This window comes from Microcaecilia unicolor, chromosome 4 (genome assembly GCF_901765095.1).
Source record: "Microcaecilia unicolor chromosome 4, aMicUni1.1, whole genome shotgun sequence".
NCBI lineage: Eukaryota > Metazoa > Chordata > Amphibia > Gymnophiona > Siphonopidae > Microcaecilia > Microcaecilia unicolor.
The window spans coordinates 355,282,671-355,303,620 of NC_044034.1; the positions used below are offsets into that span (position 1 = coordinate 355,282,671).

The 20,950-nt window shown below is 42.6% G+C and overlaps 1 protein-coding gene across 4 annotated transcripts in view; it reads left to right on the forward strand.

Moving 5' to 3' along the window:
• RPS6KA3 (ribosomal protein S6 kinase A3) overlaps positions 1-20,950 on the forward strand; it is a 209,217-nt gene that overhangs the window by 133,180 nt on the left and 55,087 nt on the right. For all 4 annotated transcript variants that reach the window (XM_030202258.1, XM_030202262.1, XM_030202259.1 and 1 more), the window contains exons 11-13: positions 14,485-14,573; positions 14,745-14,809; positions 14,902-15,004. In XM_030202258.1, the coding sequence (XP_030058118.1) occupies positions 14,485-14,573; positions 14,745-14,809; positions 14,902-15,004 (257 nt within the window). The remainder of the gene's footprint in view (positions 1-14,484; positions 14,574-14,744; positions 14,810-14,901; positions 15,005-20,950) is intronic.

Here is a 20,950-nt window from a genome sequence, read left to right on the forward strand (position 1 = left end):
ATAAGTCTGCCCAGCACTATCCCCGCCTCCCAACCACCAACCCCGCCTCCCAACCACCAGCTCTGGCACAGACCGTATAAGTCTGCCCAGCACTATCCCTGCCACCCACCACTGGCTCTGGCACAGACCGTATAAGTCTGCCCAGCACTATCCCCGCCGCCCAACCACCAGCCCCGGCACAGACCGTATAAGTCTGCCCAGCACTAGCCCCGCCTCCCAACCACCAGCCCCAGCACAGACCGTATATGTCTGCCCACACTAGCCCCGCCTCCCAACCACCAGCTCCCAACCACCAACACTCTCGTCTGTAGTCCACTTAAAAAGAGAGAAGAATCCATTTAAACAAAAAAATTAAAGGTAGAGAGAACATCAACAAAACTGTAGCTCACCACTATGTAGAAGATATATACATGTGTGTCCATGTGTGTATATATGTAAACATAAACCTCCAATCATTGGAGATGATCAGTCAGAGTTATGCCCTGGGATTTGCATGTCCAGTTTCGGATACCTTTAATGGTTTATCCGTGAAGGTCAGCCAGAGTATTAGGCTGTGGCGTTCACGCTCCAGTGCCGCCCTCTGGGTGCGGTAGAACTTTTTCATGTTCCAGAGGTGTGGGACAATGCTGCTTAAGGCCCATCCTTAACGTTAAAGGGAGTCCATTCTTCCTTCAAAGTACCTCGTTTCAGGATGGAGACTCTTTGCTCAGTCATCGCCTCGGTACATCAGGCAAGTTTTTATTCTCCCTGGACTTGGCAGAAGCTTACCTCCTCAACCATCTGGAGACCAGAGCTATTTGTTTCTGGAGGAGCTCCTCTCCTTGGTGCAGAGGAAGATGGGTCATGTGATGTCAGTGCCACAACTGTGGCATATATCAACAAGCAAGGGGAGAACCTGAAACCAGGCAGTGACTCAGGAGGTGGAAAGTATTTACCGGAATGACGGCGTTCAGGTGGATTTTCTTAGTAGCACAGTCCTGGACCTGGGGAACGAGAGCTCAGTGTGGTAGCCTTCTAGCTTTTGGTGGATGTCTTGAAGGCTGAACTCCAGTGTGGAGCATTTCTTCAGCCACAGGAGCAATGGTATCTATAGATAGATATTTGGGGTGGCAATAGTAAAGTAAGCTACTTATGGGAGAGGCAAGCTAAAATGACACTTATACCACTTTTTTGCTCCACTTTTAAATTAGTAATTCACAACACCAGGGCCTACTAGACAATATACAAATCCTCCCCCCTCCAGCCAGTTTCAGCTACTAGTAAAACTGCCATTATATGATAGCATTATTCAGCAAATTCTATGTGAGAATGAAGTCTGGGTTCTCTACAGGATTGGACAGAATCTCAGCGTAAGCCTTCACTTCCAGTTCTGTATCACAAACTCCATATTCCCCAACAGTGGAGCTATCCTCCTCATTAATGCCAAATGAAAAAAATATTCAAATTGTGATTTATCACCTGAGGAACAGCATACACACCTTCTACTTCCAGACACTTGTTTAAAAGCAGATGGGGTTTTATTTGTGTGATGACTGTGCAGAATGTGGAGACCATGAGTCCTGAGCATTTTTATGCATATGCACAGGAGGGAGGCTGACTAGGCTAGCTCAGATGCCCTTGTGCACCTGTGGCCCCGACAGGAGCTCCTGTACTTATTCTCTTAATTGCTTCTCATTGGGAGAATTCTGTGCAGAGTGGCTCATCATCCATTCTTGCTGCTCCTGATCGCTGCAGACAGACCTTGGAGGCCTTGGTACACGGATCTTATTTGCCTATAACGAAGTCTCCATTTACCTATCCAATCTGTCCCTTCCCGTTCCCATTGGAATATAACCTGTCCCCATGAGTAATCTCCTCTGTCCCTGCCCATCCCCAGGAGTAATCTTCTCCATCCCTGCCTGTCTCCATAATAAGCAAAGTAGTATCTACTTCTAAAGATTAGTTTTTATTGAATTTTAATGAAAATACAAAACGCAAACATCCATCAAGTAACAGGACAGTATTGGGCAGTTATTTCTTTAGTCTGTTCAGAAACAGAAGTCCAATCACAGTATGTGGTCCATCTGTGATTGTCCTCAAGAGCACTACCAGCTGATGAAAATGACTGTTCTGATGATGTGCTGGCAACAGGCACCCAAAGGACTCGTCTAGCAACTCCAGAAAGATTTTTCCACTTAGTTGATTTTGACTTCCAGTAAGACAAGATATCATCAATAATTTTGTCAGTGAAAGTCATGTATGCATCCACCTGAGAAAAAGCAGATGGCATCGTTTTGAATGTGAAGGTATATTTTGCAAGCAGCATTGTCATTACAAATAGTTATAACATATTATAATAGCTAACAAAAGAAAATCTATACATACCTCAGATAATATTTGAAGATGATGTTATTTTTAGTCTTTTACCACTACCCCAAATTATTATGTACCAGCCACCCATAATTTGGAGTGATAAAAGACCAAGGCCACGTATGAGAAACAATTTTTATTACTTTTCAAATATAGATACAATTAATAGTTTCTTATGGGAGGACAGCTCTGCTATACATAAGTACTATCTGAAGTTGTCTGTCCAAAGTAATGCTCTGATACAGCTACTTGTATATCTTTTTTCAAAACAATGCTTAACATGGCTTTAACAAGTTATCTTCCTCAGAGATCATCATGTTCTCTTTTCTCACCATCTGTTTCCCCTGTGTTGCTAAACCACATTTTCCTGTTTCTTTTCATACTTCCTCCTTTCTCATGCCTGCTTGCATGCAAGGATGGCTTATCAGATCGTGAGTTTCTGAGTCACCCAGACTAGTTAGCCTTTGTCCTTTAGGCCTTGACCCAAGGCTCATGGCCGCGCCCATATTCTACAATGAAGAAGAATAGAGGTCTCCCAAGAAATTTTCTTCTAGTTTCATCATCTTATTGGGTTGCTGCAAGACAGAAGAGTCATCTGAAATGTCTGCTGCTGGCAGTCTATCCACCATCAGTTTCAAGTTGTGCCTGTGCATATTCAGTTGGTGCTAATGTTCCAAACTTGTTTTTAAAGTGTGGATCCAGCAAAACAGCGGTACAGTGCAGCTGATGGATTGTGAAGTATTTATTTAGCATGTAGTAGATGGTTTTTCAGTTGTAAAATGACTCTACTTTCAGAAGCCTTTTCAGTGAAGTGTTTTTGCAGCTTTAGTTTGGTAGGTAACACCAGATGCAATGAAGGACCTTTGTTAGTAGAAAGGCATTTTGTGGCTACATCAACTGGTTCCAAAACTTGAATGACATCAGCCAACAAGTCTTCATTGATAGCCCACAGACAAAAACAATTTCTATTAAAACCTGGCTCAGCATTCAGTGTTTGGAGATCTGAAACATTTGTTGCCACTGATTTCAGTGTTAAGAAGCACACTGTTCTATCGTGTCACTACACACTGTTTAAGTGTTGTTACCAGCTGGTTGCTAGTTTGTTTTTTGCCAATATCACTAGTTCTTTCAAGGTGTCAATAATTGGGTTACCTCAGGACGCAAGCCAGTGCCATACGAACTTGTCTGCTGCAGTCCATGTGATGAAACAATATTTAGGTTGACATGAACATCCATTCTACGTGTTTTCTTGAAAGGCAGCCTTCATATTACTGGCATTGTCTGTAGTGAGCATCAAATAACAAAAGAGAGGGTTCAGAAGTACACAAACAGCAAAAGTATAAAAGAGCCTTCAAGCCTGGAACCAAACGAGAGTCCTTTATTCATAAAGACCCAACATGGGCCGTGTTTCAGCGTAAGGACACCTGCCTCAGAGGTCTAATAAAAAGACATAAAAACAGTATAAGAAAAAACTTCTCAAATATAGACAAACATTAAAAATATAAAAAATATATAAAGTAAGGGAATGTACAGTCAAATACATGTGCTGGTATACGTACACATAATGTATTTATATGTCTAACATGCCCTTAGCTATTTGTATCTATCAAAACAGTATTGCATATGTTTTTGAGTCAGATCCAATGTTACAACGAAAATTCATTATAAAAGATGTCTAAAAGCATGTTCCTATATCGTGATATTAAGCATTAGCAAGCGCTAAAATGTTTGTGCTTCTACAGCAATACTTAGTAAACAGGGCCCTAAAAGTATGAAGTATGTGTGTGTGTATATATATGTCCTTAATGTACCTGATATAGTGTATATCATCACATTTTGAAATCATGAATTAATAATATAAAAGCTTAATACAAACATATCAATATACGGCAAAATGTGTGAAGTGATAAACGTGTGTAATTATGTGAAAAGCAATACAGATAAGTGTCATATTCTTAAGGCATAAATAGAGAATAAAAAATCTTTAACATATAAATCAAAGAAAAATGAGTAAAGAGGAGATAATACAATATGTAGAACAAGAAATGATACAGTATACAGAAGAGCAAAGAGTACATTTTCTGCTCCATAGACAGATATTAAGTATGACAGCATGATAATTGCTTAAAAAATAAAACTGTCACTGCAAAAGACGAATATAAAAGAGCTAGTGATGGAATTTAAATCTTCCTGTCTTACCCTGTAATCTTGATGCTTTCAAAAGTGACAAAAAAGCAAGCAAACAGCTCTCTTGAGCAGTCCTACTTAGAAATGAGGAAACAATCAAATCTATTTCTAAGAGCCTTTATCATATTAAATGTACCAAAAAATGCACAAAAATGTAGTAACAATGATTACACAACAGAGGACCGCCAAGTATTTCAATGCATAGAACTTGCCTAACATCCAGTTAGAAAATGCTCTAGTGTTTCTTATTTAATTAAACCATCCACAATGATAAATAAAACTAGAAAAACAAAACAGATATTATCTTGGAGAGCTCAGAAGTGCCTATCTCTCCAGAATAATCGTGCTGCTAAAAATAATTATTGATAAAGCCATAATATAAAACAAATCTTGTGTGGAGCAAAAATTCTGATGCAGTGCTATACATTAAACTGCTGTAGAAACTAGGCAGATATTGTGTGCTGAGCAAAAATGCTTCCATAAGGAGTTCTATTTATCAGACTGTAATGGAGTAGACAAAAAGGAAATCACATATAGAAAAAAACATTCTTTTGCTACAATTTGACATGTCATAGTAACATAGTAGATGACGGCAGAAAAAGACCTGCATGGTCCATCCAGTCTGCCCAAGACAAACTCATATGTGTATACCCTACCTTGAATTTGTACCTGTCCTTTTCAGGGCACAGACCATATAAGTCTGCCCAGCAGTATTTCCCGCCTCCCAACCACCAGTCCCGCCTCCCATCACCGGCTCTGGTACAGACCGTATGTCTGCCCTCCCCTATCCTCGCCTCCCAACCACCACCCCCTCTTCCCCCCAACTGCTCCGCCACCCAATTTCAGCTAAGCTTCTGAGGATCCATTCCTTCTGCACAGGATTCCTCTATGCATATCCCACGCATGTTTGAACTCCGTTACCGTTTTCATCTCCACCACCTCCCGCGGGAGGGCATTCCAAGTGCATTTGACATGGTCAACCATCAAATTCTAACAAGAAATTGGTGTAGGAGGAAAAATGCTCAAATGGCTCCTAGGATTCCTAACCACCAGATCCTACCAAGTGAAAATGAATTCCTCCATGGAAAGCTGAATGCAGGTCCCCCAAGGCTCGCCGCTCTCACCAATACTATTCAACCTAATGATGCCCCCCCCCCCCCCCCCCAGCCAAAATACTATCCAAACAAGGATTAAACTCCCTCATATGTGCCGATGACATGTCAATCTACATACTGTTTAATAAGAACCTGCACAAAATTACAACCAGGATTACAGATGGAATAAACATAATGGAATCCTGGGCATCAACATTCAAGCTCAAATTGAACAAAGATTTTTTAAAAAACAATGCCGATAATCACATCACCAGACAATGCTGACCACTTCTCAGTCCTCTCCGCCATGGGCACATACCTCCCAATATCTGACCATCTAAAAATCCTAGGAGTCACCATAGACCGTAACATAACCTTTGACAAACAAGTCTCTGTTACGAAGAAAACGTTCCACACCATGTGGAAACTAAAACGCATTAAAAACTACTTCCCAAGAGAGATATTCCACACACTAGTTCAATCTATGGTCCTTGCCCATGCTAATTACTGCAACGGAACAATCTCTAAAGAGATTCCAAACAGCACAAGACACAGCAGCAAGACTCATCTATGGAAAAACTAGATTCAAAAGCGCCAGACCGCTACTCCAAAATCTTCACTGGTTACCAATCAAAGCATGGATATCCTTCAAGATATGCTCTCTCGCTTACAGAATAATCTTTGGACTTGCACTGGAATATATGACAAACGTAATAGAACTCCCTGCATGCAATGCAACCAGAGGTGGAAGAATCTACCTCACCCTTCACCCAATGTCAAGGTCTGATATATAAAACCTCATACTCGACTAACTTCACATACATTTGCCCCAAGACATGGAATGCATTACTGAAAACCCTTAAATGCATGTACAACTACTTAACATTCCAAAAACACCTGAAAACCCACTTCTTCAGAAAATTCTTCCCCGATGAACCCACCTAATCAAACAGCGAAACCTAAGTGCTAGCAGAACATGAAGTAAGAACAGATCTAACTACAAATGGCTATGTACCATATCTAACTGAAGTAACTGTAAGCCATATTGAACCGACCACCTGATTGGCAAATATGGAGTACAATGCATAAATAAATACATAAAATTACTTAAGACTACTGACTCTCAAAAATCCTTTAGACTTCTTAATTAATGAAAAGGACCCGATTGTAACTTCTGTGCCGTAACATGCAAAAATCAAAAAGACTCAGTCATAAAGAGCTCTATACATTAGACTACAGCAGAGTAGACAAAAAATACCTGATACCACTGACACATACGCTGCTTGATTAGTGTCGGGTCGTTATGAATAAAGGACTTTCATTTCATTCCAGTCTTGAAAGCCCTTATTGTCTGTAGTGAACACATTGTCTTGAAGTAAACAAAACTCATCCAGAATCGACTTCACTGACAGTTTTATATTTTCCGAGGTATGATTTTCATCAAGTAATCAGGTAGCCAAGAAGCACGATTCAGTTTGCCAGTTATCAATATACTATACAGTCACAGTTATGTAGCTGTGGTTGCTTTATGTGTGCAGAGGTCAGTTGTCATTCTGAACTGTGGCACTAAAGTTAGGTTGTTGATGAGTGCGATCTTCTCTTTCTCCACAACACTATCAAAATGATGAGACAGTTGATCCACAGGGGCATCACTTGCTCCAGGTCAACGCTCCCATATTTAGCACCAATGGAGATGAGCTTTGATGCTAAATTCCTGAATCCATTCCCTTCAACAATAGAAAGGGGCCTCACATCTGTCCCACACATGGCGAGCACAATGTCTGCCACTTCAGATTTGATGTTCACAGGTACTTTGTTGGTATTACTAGATAGAGAAAAGCCTAGTATAGCTGTAATCTTTGTTTCTGGCATATGGTTTGCACAATAGTCCTTGTGAGCCCATAAGCCATTTGTCCCATCACGTGATCGCCAAGAGAGAATTGTCTTGCATCTCGAGCAAAGCACAAAAGTATTTTTGTCATTGACCAATACCAATTTAAAGAAATTCCATACTTCACTCTTATTTTTCATGTATGAAACAGTCGCTGTTCAAATCAATAAGTTTTTGAATGTTTACTTTCTTTTCCATTGCCATAACAAAATTACACAGGGCTGAAGTATCGAATCAGTCTCTGTAAACAATACAGCACAGGAGAAATATAATTTGAAAATGTATTTCCTACTGTACCGAGCAAAATGCTAACAATGGCAAAAGATACTAAAAACCCTCAACAAAAGAAACAAGGTATGCTTTAGCTGCAGCTCTGATACAAACAGCCAGCATCAGCTGATTTACCTCTGTGCAGTTCTCTTCTGTGGGTCAGGGCAGGAGGACTCAGTCACTACTCACTGCCTCCTCCTTTCCCCTGGTCTGTTCGGTGCCACCACACAGCTACTTCACTCTCTCCTTCATCTGATACCACAGCTGCTTGACCTCTGTTGCCTCCCTCTCTCCTCCAGTACCACAGCTGCTCAGCTCTGAGTCCTGCTGCCTCTCTCTCTCTCTCCTCCATCTGGTACTGCAGCTGCTTGGCTCCTGTGTCCTGCTGCTGCTTCCCTCTCTCTGTCCGGTACCATAGTTGCTCAGCTTCTGTGTCCTGCTGCCTGCTCCCTCTCTCCGTCCGGTACCACAGCTTCTCAGCTCCTGCTGCCTCCCTCTCTCCTCCATCCGGTACTACACTGCTCAACTCCTGTATCCTTCTGCCTCCGTCCGGTACCATACTGCTCAACTCCTGTATCCTGCTGCTGCTGCCTCCGTCTGGCACCACACTGCTCAACTCCTGTATCCTGCTGCCGCCTCCGTCCGGTACTACACTGCTCAACTCCTGTATCCTGCTGCCGCCTCCGTCCGGTACCACACTGCTCAACTCCTGTATCCTGCTGCCGCCTCCGTCCGGTACCACACTGCTCAACTCCTGTATCCTGCTGCCGCCTCCGTCCGGTACCACACTGCTCAACTCCTGTATCCTGCTGCCGCCTCCGTCCAGTACCACACTGCTCAACTCCTGTGTCTTGCTGCCGCCTCCGTCCGGTACCACACTGCTCAACTCCTGTGTCTTGCTGCCGCCTCCGTCCGGTACCACACTGCTCAACTCCTGTGTCTTGCTGTCGCCTCCCTCTCTCCTTCCGGTACCACAACTGTTTGGCTCCTGAGTCCTTCTGCTGCCTCCCTCTCCTCTGGTACCACAGCTTCTCAGCTCCTGCTGCTCCCGTGCTGTGTGCTGCTCAGCTCGTGCTTCAGCTGCCTCCGTCCAGCTCATTGTTATGCTCCTCCAGTGCTGCTGCCCATGTGCTCACTCCTCTCTGAGTTTCTGAATCAGCTGATGATGACCTCACTACCTTTTGAGCCAGTATATATGCACTGGTAGCGGACTTGGCTGGAGCCTGCTGCACTCAGCAACATGACTCATTTCCATTTCTAGTCTTCTACTGGAGCCCTTGGAGAACTCAGCTAGAGCCATCTGATTTGTGGAGTCGCATGCCAGATGTCGTCATCCTTACTAATCAAGTGTGTTCTTCGTGGCGGGCACACTTTCTCTTTCTTGTTCCAGTTCGGACTGTTGAACTTGAGGTTGGTTCAGACTCTCAGAGTTGAACTTGAGATGAATGGTCGTTGTTTACATGCAATGGAGCTCGTCAAAAGCTGCGGTATTAAAGGTACGCTTGTCCCTGAGGGAACCCCACAGGAACTTCTACCATCCCCATAAGAACTCCACAAGCCTACTTCTGTCCCTGCGGTACTCCTGCTGGCGTGATTGGGATTCCCGTAAAACTCGTTCCTGTGCAGGTCTCTATTCTGAACGTGCTGGAGTTCTTGCCAAGGAGATTTGAGCAGGGACCTTAATTACCTGAATGTTCAGGTTGTCAGATTATGACACATGCTAGAAAGGGAAGATACTATAGGTCTGCATGGCAGTGCTTGTGGATTGTGGATATTGTGCAGTGTTTTGTTGGGTGAGGAGTTTCAGCGTCATGCTGACCCTGCCCTCTTGGGATCTGAATCTAGTCCTAAATGTGCTGTTGGGCCCACATTTAGAGCCTTTAAAGCAGTGGTGTAGCCAAGGGTGAGCCAGGGTGGACCCAGGCTCATCCACTTTTGGCTCAGGCCCACCCAGTAGCAGCACACCTGTGATGTGGCTGGCAAGGATCCCCAAGCCCCAGCTACCGAATTCTCCTAACAACTGTCCCTCCTTCATACCTTTTAAATAGCAGATCTTTGCCTGCAGCAACTGATACGTACTGCTCTCACCGGCCCCATAGCCTTCCCTCTGAAGTATTCCTGCGTATGCAGAAACAGGAATTTGCATCAGAGGGAAGGGCTGTGAGACCAGCATGAGCAGTGTGTATTAGTTGCTGCTCGCTGCTGGTGAAAATCTGCTATTTAAAAGGTATGCGGGGGAGAGGGGTAAGTTTGAGAGACCATATGGCATGCAGGCGAGAGGGAGAGACCAAATTACTTGTGGGACAAGGCAGAGTTCTTTTGCCCACACACCTTGGGCCCAGGCCTACCTAAAATTGGGTGTCTGACTACACCCCTGCTTTGAAGGTAGCCTTCCTGAAGGACTTCACTCTCAAAACAGTCATCTTAGTCACGATCATGTCAGTGAAGGTGGTTTCAGAACTGCAGGCCTTGTCATTTCAGGATATGTATCCCATCTTCTTGGAAGGCTCTGTTCACCCAGGCAAATCCCCTCCTTTCAATCAAATTGTTGTTTCCTAGTTTCATGTGAATCAGGAGTTACCTTTGTTGTCCTTTCCAGAACTGGGTGCAGGAAACAAATTTTGATTTCATCTTCTGGATTATTTCTTTATGCTGTTCCATGGCCCATGCAAGGACCTGGCGGCCTCAAAATCTTCATTGTTCACTAGATCAAGGTAGTGGCTAAGGCTATATGCATTTGTCGGAATAAAAGTTTAGTTTTAGTTTATTTATAATCCACATATAACTATGTGGATAAGAACATAAGAATAGCCATACTGGGTGAGACTAATGGTCCATCTAGCCCAGTATCCTGTTTTCCAAACAGTGACCAGCCCAGGTCACAAGTACCTGGCAGAAACCCAAATTGTGGCAACACTCCATACTACAAATCCCATACTCCGTGTCTATCCCAATAGCAGACCATGGACGTTTCCTCCGGGAATTTGTCCAAACTTTTTTTTTCAACCCAGATACACTAACTGCTGTTACCACCTCCTCTGGCAAAGAGTTCCAGAGCTTAACTGTTCATTGAGTGAAAAAACATTTCCTCCTATTTGTTTTAAAAGTATTTCCATGTAACTTCCTAGTCTTTGTACTTTCGGAACAAGTAAAAAATTAATTTACTTGTACTCATTCTACACCACTCATGATTTTGTAGACCTCACTCATATCTCCCCTCATCCGTTTCTTTTCCAAGGTGAAGGGCCCTAGCCTCTTTAGCCTTTCCTCATACGAGAGGAATTCCATCTCCTTTATCATTTTGGTTGCTCTTCTTTGAACCTTTTCTAATTCCTCTATATCTTTTTTGAGATTTGGTGACCAGAACTAAATGCAATACTCAAGGTGCGGACGCACCAGGGAGCGATACAAAGGCATTATAGTATTTTGGGTATTATTCACCATCCCATTCCTAATAATTCCTAGCATCCTGTTTGCTTTTTTGGCTGCCGCCACACACACAGCAGATTTCAGCATATTATCTACAACGACACTGTTCTCACCTGGTTTTACAGCCTGCCTCACTTTCACAGGCTACTCAATAATTACTGTGGATTCTTTTGGATTCATATTAGGTAAATGAGACTTTTATTAGAGGTTCACTTCAAATTAAGCTATATGCACAATGATTAAGCTATATAACTGAAAAGAAACAATACCTATTTATAGTTAAAAAGAAACAATCATTACATCACTGGTCACTACATCCGAGCAAAGCCAGGAATTTGTAGGCCAGGAAAAGCAATAATAAACTGTACATAATATACATACATCACTGATCCTTAATCTCTACATCCAGGCTCTTATCAGCTGGAGGGGGGGGGGGCGTTCACAGTGAAAGCCAGGAGTCTCTTGATCAGGAAATATAGTTCTCTGCGCAGTATGTAGGTTACTCACAGACTAGCTCCCCATTTCACTGGCAAAAATTTCTCCTTTTTATTAGGCTTAGAACTCATGTTCAGAGCTAAGGAAAATTACAGAATGCTTGAGAATGTCTCTGTTTTGGTAAATAAGCCATACAAAATATGCTTGAATGTGGTCACATGTTTCTCTGTTCAGGTGGCCAGCCTGAACTCAAAATATGCTCCACCTCCCCCTTCACATACCAAATTAATTAGAGCTGTGTCTTATCTTCTTCCACATTCCAAATCATTTTCACACAAACAAAATTATCACTTTAATGAGAGAGTGCACTGTCAGTCACTCAGAGTTGAAAAGCAATTTTTAAAATCCTTTACTGACACCCAGATCTTTTTCTTGAGCACTGACCCCCAAGGTGGACCCTAGCATCAGGTAACTGTGAGACGGATTATTCTTTCCAATGTGCACCGCCTTGCATTTGTCCACATTAAATTTCATCTTCTGTTCGGATGCCCAGTCTTCCAATTTCCTACGGTCTTCCTGCAATATTTCACAATCCACATGTGTTTTAACAACCTTGAATAGTTTTGTATCATCTGCAAATTTGATCACCTCAGTCGTCGCTCCAATTTCCATATCATTTCTAAATATGTTAAATAGTACCGGTCCCAGTACTGATCCCTGTGACACTCCACTGTTCGCTCTCCTCCATTGAGAGAAATGACCATTTAACCCTTCCCTCTGTTTTCTGTCTAATAATCAATTCCTAATCCACACCAGAACCACAACTCTTTATTTTTCTCAGGAGTCTCTCATGAGGCACTTTATCAAAAGCTTTCTTAAAATCTAGATATACTACATCAACTGGCTCACCTTTATCCACATGTTTATTCATGCCTTCAAAGAAATGAAGCAAGTTGGTGAGGTAAGACTTCCCTCGACTGAACCCAGGCTGACTATCCCATTAAGCCATGTTTGTCTACATGTTCTATAATTTTATTCTTTATAATAGTTTCCACTATTTTGCCCGGCACTGACATCGGGCTTACCATTCTATAATTTCCAGGATCACCCCTAGAATCCTTTTAAAAAATTGACGTCACATTGGTTACCCTCCAATCTTCAGGTACTACAGACGATTTTAACGACAGGTTACATATTACTAACAGCAGATCATCAATTTCATGCTTGAGTTCTTTGAGTACCCTTGATGTATGCCGTCCGGTCCAGGTGATTTACTACTCTTTAATTTGTCAATTTGGCTCAGTACATCTTCCAGGTTCACCGAGATGTCTTTCAGTTCCTCCACATCACCCTTGGAAACCTTTTCTGGTACAGGGCAGATCTCTGCAAACAGTGATATACACAATCCTGCACAGCAAAATACAAAAGCAACAAATTACATTAAAAACAATAAAACACTCTGCTCGGTTGCAGGCAACTTCTGGGCAATGTCACCTGAGAAAATTTGCAGAGTGGCAATGTAGTTGTCACTTCGTTTGTGAAACTTTAAGGGTGTGATGTTCAAGCCAGGGGGCCTTGTCTTCCAGTGAGAAACTTCTTAGGTACATTTCACTTGGTTGGACTGGTATGGCAGGGACAGTGAGAGGTGACATTTCATCTCATCTGTTACTTTCCTTTCCTTGAGTCCTGCAATATCAGACCAGGACCTGCCTGGAAGACTTCAGTTCTATGGAACTCATTGAATTCTGCAGCCCTTTTTCTAGTGGTGTAGATAGAGATTGAATTGAATTATATTCTGTGCTGCAGTGGTCAGATGGGGCTTTGGATGTGGTACAATGGTCCTTCTGCTTTGATAGGAGCATACTAGAGAATTCCAGGAGGCACCAGCCCATGTACTGTTGATGTCACTGGAAAAGATCCGTATCTCCTCTTCCGTCTGCTGGTAGGAAAGAGACAATCCTTGTTCAACTGTATGCAATTTTTTTTCTTTTGGCCCATGTACTCCATACTACTGTTTTTTCATGCACAGCCCTTCCTCATGATTTGAAATGCTCTGTGTGATCCTTCACTTGATGTTTGGGAATCCCTGTATTGAACAAAACTGAAGTAGTTCCCATTGACTCTTAGCAGGTTTGCAGTCAAATGGAAGTCATGCTGGGCATATTCAAGTCAGGTATAAATATTTAGAGCCAAACTGGGTTGCAACCAGTTAAAAATGAAAGAATTTGAGCCAGGGCAAGCACGTTCAAGCAAATTAGATAATTCCTATTAAAAGCATTTCTTTCAGCAATTAAGATACTGGATTAATTTGCAGAAAAACAGTACATTATTATAATACTCTGAAGATTTCAATGGGAAAACCATATCATTTTCCAAGTGCTCTCTGTTTACAGTGCCCTATGTCTAACAATTCACTGTGTAGTCTTACGAATGAAATAATTCCTGACTTCTAATTTAACGGTTGAGGTTGTCCATAAACAGAGTGCCTGAATTTTCCTCATTGGAATACTCCACAGATGAAACAAATGTTGACTTCAATTCAAAAGGAAATTTAAAAAAATTTAATTTTATGTACAACCTTTTATAATGATTTAGTCTTTCAATATATTTAATTCCTGTGTGTGTTTGGCACTTCTGTTGGGTTTCACTTAACTTAGAAATGAGCTGATAAAGGGGAGAGGGGATGCCAGGTTATTACCACCCCAATTAAATGTCAGTTTTTCTTCTGCTAGGTGAGACTAAATTCATAAGATGTAGATTACTGTCTTGTTAAAGAAGAATAGTAATCCTTTTTTCATAAGTTTTATATAATTTCCTTTTTTATTGCAGAGCTAAACTTGGAATGCCTCAGTTTTTAAGTCCTGAAGCTCAGTCTCTACTGCGGATGCTTTTTAAGAGAAACCCTGCAAACAGATTAGGTAATGTGTATATTTGTTAAACTACTAATATCTTTCATAATCCTTACATGTAAATCTAAAAGTATTAACTTTTGGACATTTTAAAACATCCACAGCTGAAAATGAAAGAAACAAGCTCCATATTTCCTTTATGCACACACCAAATAGAATTCATGATGAATTCTTTTACAGGAGCTGGTCCTGATGGGGTTGAGGAAATTAAACGACATCCATTTTTTTCTACAATAGATTGGAATGTAGGTATTTTGCTTAAAGAGTACATAAACATATTTTCATATTTTAATGTTCAAGGGTTTTTTTAAATCAAAACATCATTTATTTTTCTCAGAAACTGTACAGAAGAGAAATTCAGCCACCTTTCAAACCTGCCACTGGTAGGCCCGATGACACATTCTATTTTGATCCAGAGTTCACTGCAAAAACTCCCAAAGGTAGGTCAGTGGACTATCTTTGTGTGTCTGGAGGCTTATGTGTGTTACAGATTTGTTCCATTTTACTCCCATTCATTTAGAGAAATTTATACAGTCATTGGTGTCCCATCATGGTTCAACTTTAATAAACCGCAAATCACAAAATCTAAGCAGTAAATAAAATGAATTATAAAGGAGAAAGAATATTGGAAGAACCAATCAGCGAAACTAGATTACAATAATTATAAGGGGGAGAAAGGTAGGGAATAATTAAAAACTAAATTAAAACAAAAGGAAAGAAGGGGATGGGGAGAAGAATGGACAAAACAAATCAACCAAGACAATTCTAAAGGGCCCAAAGAATCAAAGATCAGCAACCGGACAAAAACAATGATGGCCATAAGATTGAATTAAGTAATTCTGAAAGCTTTTTTAAAAAGTTATGTTTTCAGTGCTGTTCTAAAGTTATAGAAGAAAGCTCAGTATAAAGATCCAGGGGTATAAGATTCCATTGGGTAGGTGCTACCACAGAAAAGCCAGTTGATCTAACATGGTGAATGAATCTGTAAGTCTGAAGGGATGGCGAGTAGATGTTTGGAGGAGCACAGAGAACAAGGGGGGAGCGCAAGGAACAAGTGACCTAAACAGAATGAAGAATGTGATGTATCAATATCAAAATCTTAATGTGAGACGAAGTTGAATGGGAAGTCAGCACAGATATCAGGAGAAGGGGTAACATTGTCATATTTTCCTGCCCGATGGATGAGTTTAGCTGCATTGTGTTGGAACGCTCATCATAAAACAAATCCAGATGTTTCATATGTCCTTTGAGATATTTTATTATTATTATTTATTTATTAGGATTTATTTACCGCCTTTTTGAAGGAATTCACTCAAGGCGGTGTACCGTTAAGAATAGATCAAACATGAACAATAGGTAATTACAACAGTATGGCATAGTATACCACTTACTATGTCAACACAATACGTAATAGAACATTTTAATTGATAGTGAAGGGTAAAGCAAAGATGGAACATATAGATAGGTAAGAGAGTAAGAATTGCTAGAAAATAAGGTGATTAAAGAAAGTTGCACATGAGGTCAGAGGTGGTTTAATATTATCTCAGCTAGGGGTAGGAGTGGATAAACATGTCCTGCTGCAGTATGTGCAGCACGTGTCACTCCTTGTGTGTGTGAGTGAGACTATCAAGTTAGTTACTTCTTCCATTAAAGGCCTGGTTGAAGAGCCAAGCTTTCACCTGCTTCCTAGAGATAGTCTTGTGCTAAGTGGAGCCTTTCAGGCAGTGCATTCCAGAGTGTGGGGGCTACTCCAGAGAAGGCTCGCTTGTGGGTATCACATCATGTAATGTCTTTTGGAGAGGGTGTGGTTAGTGATAGTCCTTAAGTGGACCTAAGTATCCTTGGCAGTGTGTAGAGGATCATCCTATTCTTCAGGTGCTCAGGACCATTTCTTTTGAGGGCCTTGAAGATCAGACGTAGAGTTTTAAATTTAGCCCTGTATTGTACTGGCTACTAATTAAGCTTTAGTGAAAATGGTGTGATGAGGTCACGTCGCTTGCGACCTTCTTTGAGTCTTGCTGCTGCATTCTGAATCAACTGAAGCTGGTGCAGGTTCTTTGTAGTCAGACCATTTGTATAGTGTATTGCAGTAATCCAGTCTTCATGATGTTATGGCATGCACAACTGGGATAAGATTTACCTTCTCGGTGTAAGGAGAGAGGCAGCGTAGTTGTCGCAAATAGTAGAAGCAGCTCTTGAAGGTTGTTTGGATTTTAGGGAATCAGAGTAAGTGTTAAATCTAATTGTATTCCAAGGTTCCTGACTTGTGATTTGAGGGGGAGTTCGTACTGCCCAAAAGAGATTTTGATGTCAGGTATGTATCCACTTGTGTTAGGGATCCAGAGAAGCTCAGTTTTACTTGGGCTCAGGCAAAGTTTGTTGTATTTAGCCCATTCTTGAACTGATGTTAGACAGTTAATCAGTTTATTCAAGGCTGTGGGTTAGTCAGGTTCATTGGGTTTGAGTAGCTGCACATCATCCACATAGATGTAGAACTGAGTGTCCATTAACTGAATCAGCTCAGTTAGTGGCTTGAGGTAGATAGATTAGTAAAGGAATACACCATATTTTTAGAATAAGCAGGATAAAATCATGTATAAATATGAAGTGCAACGGAGAATGAAACTTCTTGGGTACAGGCATACACTGAAGCCTACACATACAGACGAATTGATATCTAATCCATGTCTCTAGCATGTTTAGTAGCAGCCTATGGTCAACCGGATCAAAACATGATGACATGTCGAATTGGAGGATCATGGCCCTATGGCCCATGCTGATCACTTTTCTCGGGTAGAAGCCTGATTGAGAGCTGTGCCATATAGAAAAGTGTGTCATATATTCCATGAGTTGGTTAGCGGCTATGCCCTCCATTACCTTGGTAAGTAGGGGAATAGAAGCTACAGGTCTGTAGTTGGCTATAACATCCCGTGTGATCTTATTTTTTTGGGATGGGAGTTAGGATGATTCCTCCTTTTTTCCTTTGGGAATTGGCCCTGGTTAAGCATGGAAGTGATGTTTCATTAGGAAGTGTATGAATGTATCAGGGGCGTTCTTTAGCAGGAAATTTGGACAGGTGTCTCGAGGGCATTGTGATTTGGTGTATTTTTTCACAAGATTTCGATTGGGAATACACTTCCAGTACTGTGTGTTGCCATTTGGCCTCACGTCAGCTCCCAGGGTATTTACCATATGTCTAACGGTAGTTACAACGCTGCTACACAGACTTGGGAGCCCTTGTGTTCCTGTATCTCAACGATTGGCTGGTGAAGAGCATATTGAAGGACGATGCTTGGGAGTCCATGCAGAGGACTATTCGGGTGCTCGAACTACTGGGGTTCATTTTAAACTACCTCAAGTCCTGTTTACACCCTGCCCAGCAATTGAAATTCATTGGAGCCCTGCTCAATGCACAAGTTTCAAGTCTCCCTCCCAAGGCCTCAAGCTTCTGATAAGATAATGGCTTTGATAGGTGTTGCGCTTGCTGTGAGACATTGCATTCACAGTTGGTGATGCCCATGACACATCTTCACTTGAGAACTGCTTAGTGGATTCTAGCTTCTCAGTGGTGTCAAGCCACCGGGAACCTGGAAGGTGTCATCCGAGTGTACCCAGAACTTGCTCACTCCCTGTTGTAGTGGACCATTTGATCCAATCTGACTGTGGGACTTCAATTCCAAATTCCTCCTCAGCCACAAAAAGTGTTGACGACGGATGCATCTCGCTGGGGGTAGGGTGCTCAGGTAGATAACTTCTTGGTCAATCGGCTGGAGCTTCAGGCTATTTAGAACACTCTAAAGGCTTCCAGAGATCAGCTATCTCACCAAATTGTACTCATTCAAATGCACGATCATGTTGTGATGTATTACATCAATAAGCAGGTAGGCACCGGATCACGCCTTCTGTATCAGGAGGCCATTCAGATGTGGCATTGGGCTCTCCGGCATGGAATGCTCCTTTGCGCCACTTATCTGGCAGGCAAAAACAGCCTTTCCTACAGACAACAGGGTAGTGCAACCACATGAGTGGTCTCTCAACATGGGCATTGCCCACGAGATCATCCGAGCATAGGGCACCCCCTTGGTGGATCTTTTTACCACTCACATCAATCACAAGGTCCCTCAGTTCTGTTTCAGACTCCAGGCCCACAACAGACTAGCATTGGATGTCTTCCTCCTTCACTGGGGAACATGTCTTCTGTATGCATATCCCTCCATACCTTTGGTGGGGAAGACTTTGTTGAAACTCAAGGAAGACCACAGGAACATGATTGTGATCGCTCCTACTGGCCCTGACAGATCTGTTTCCCTCTTTATCTGGAGTTATCTTCCAAAGAACTGTGGAGATGAGTGTTTTTCAACCCTCATCACACAGAACGAGGGGGCTCTTCTTTATCCCAACCTCCAGTCTCTGGCACTCATAGCCTGGATGTTGAAAGCCTAGAATTTGCTTCCTTCGGTCTGCCAGAGAGGGTGTCTCCTGGGTCTTGCTGGCTTCCAGGAATCCAGGAAAGATTCCACCAAGAGGTGTGACTTTTTAAATGAGAAGGTTTGCCGTCTGCTGTGAGGGCAAGGCCCTAGATCCCATTCCATGTCCTGCTTTCACACCCTGCTTGAATACTTTCTACACTTTTCAGAGTATGGTCTTAAGACCAACTCTGTAAGGGTTCGCCTCAGTGTGTTTAGTGCTTATCAACATGTAGTTGGTAAGCCCATCGCTGGACAACCTGTAGTTCACTTCATGAGAGGTTTGCTTTTGTCACAACCCCCCCCCCCCCCCCCGTCAGACCTCCAGCTGTGTCATGGGATCTCTACATTGTTCTCACCCAGCTGATGAAAGCTCCTTCTGAGCCACTTGATTCCTTCCATCTGAAGTACTTGACCTAGATGGTCATTTTCTTGGTGGCTATTACTTCAGTTCGTAGAGTCAGTAAGCTTCAGGCCTTAATACTTTAGTGGATGCGCCTTATACAAAATTTCATCTCAACAGAGTAGTCCTCCGCACGCACCCCAAGTTCCTGCTGAAGGTGGTGTCGGATTTCCATATGAACCAGTCAGTTGTCTTGCCAACAATTTTTCTCTGACCTCATGCCCATCCCAACGAGCGCACCTTGCACACTTGGACTGCAAGCATTGGCATTGGACAAACCCTCACAGACAATCTGCCCAACTTTTTTCTTCTTTTGATCCCAACAAGATGGGGGTCACCATTGGGAAATGCACAATCTCTAACTGGCTAGCAGATTGCATTTCTTTCACTTATACCCAGGCTGGGCTGATCCTGGAGGGTCATATCAAGGCTCACAATGTCAGAACCATGGCTGCTTCAGTAGCCCGCTTGCGGTCAACCTCCATTGAAGAAATTTGCAAGGCTGCAGTGTGGTGTTCGGTTCACACATTCACATCATACTACTGCCTTGAGCAGGATTCCCAACGCGACAGTTGGTTTGGAAAGACGTTATAACAGAATCTGTTCGGTGTGTAGAATCCAAGTCCATCTCTGCGCCCCCCCCCCCCCCCCCCCCCCCCCCCCCCCGGCCCGTTTTGTTCTGTTCCAGGCTGCACACTCACTTAGTTTGTATATAGTTTCAGGGTGATCTCTGTTATGTCCTCGCTGTTGTGAGGCCCAGTTGACCAATGGAGGTTGTTTTCAGTGAGCCTGGTAGCAAAGGATTCCCTATGTGTGAGACTATATAGGCCTGCTTGCCCTCGGAGAAAGCGATGATACCTGTAGCAAGTATTCTCCGAGGACAGCAGGCCTTATATTCTCACAACCCTCCCTCCTCCTCTTGGGAGGCTGGGGAATACACCTGGAAGACAGGTCTCTTTCTCCACACAGTACTTGAGACCTCAGTAGTAAGATGCAGTTGGCTGTCCAGTCCCTCTTATGACCCTGAGTTAACAATTTCAGTCCATTCCTCTTGTCCTTTAGATAGGCAGTTACCGCTCTTCTAGTACACACTTTTGTTCTCTTGGGCTCCTTCTACTCCTACACAGACCTCCTCTGTCAGTCTCCTCATTCCTTTGTGTTTGCAGTAAGCCTTGGGCTCAAGCCTAATTGTCAGTCTAATTAAGCCAAGTAGCTTGCAGATAGGTGCAGGACTTTGGGCTTAGTAAGCCTTTCCTTCCACCCCGGATTCTTACAAAGAAAAGAAGTAAGATTCTGGGCATTGGCTTTCCAAGCCCTTCTATATTTCCTTTTATAATGTACAAGGAGATAACTTCTGTCCTGTGTCTGACAGAGAGGCCCTTCCCCCTTATCTCATCCTATACGGGGGCTTTTCGTACAAGCATGTACTCTTTAATGTTCCTCATTTCTAACACAGGGCATAGATCTGTGCTAACAATATATACCAAAATTGGCTTCAGTAGAAGAGATTCTATTGT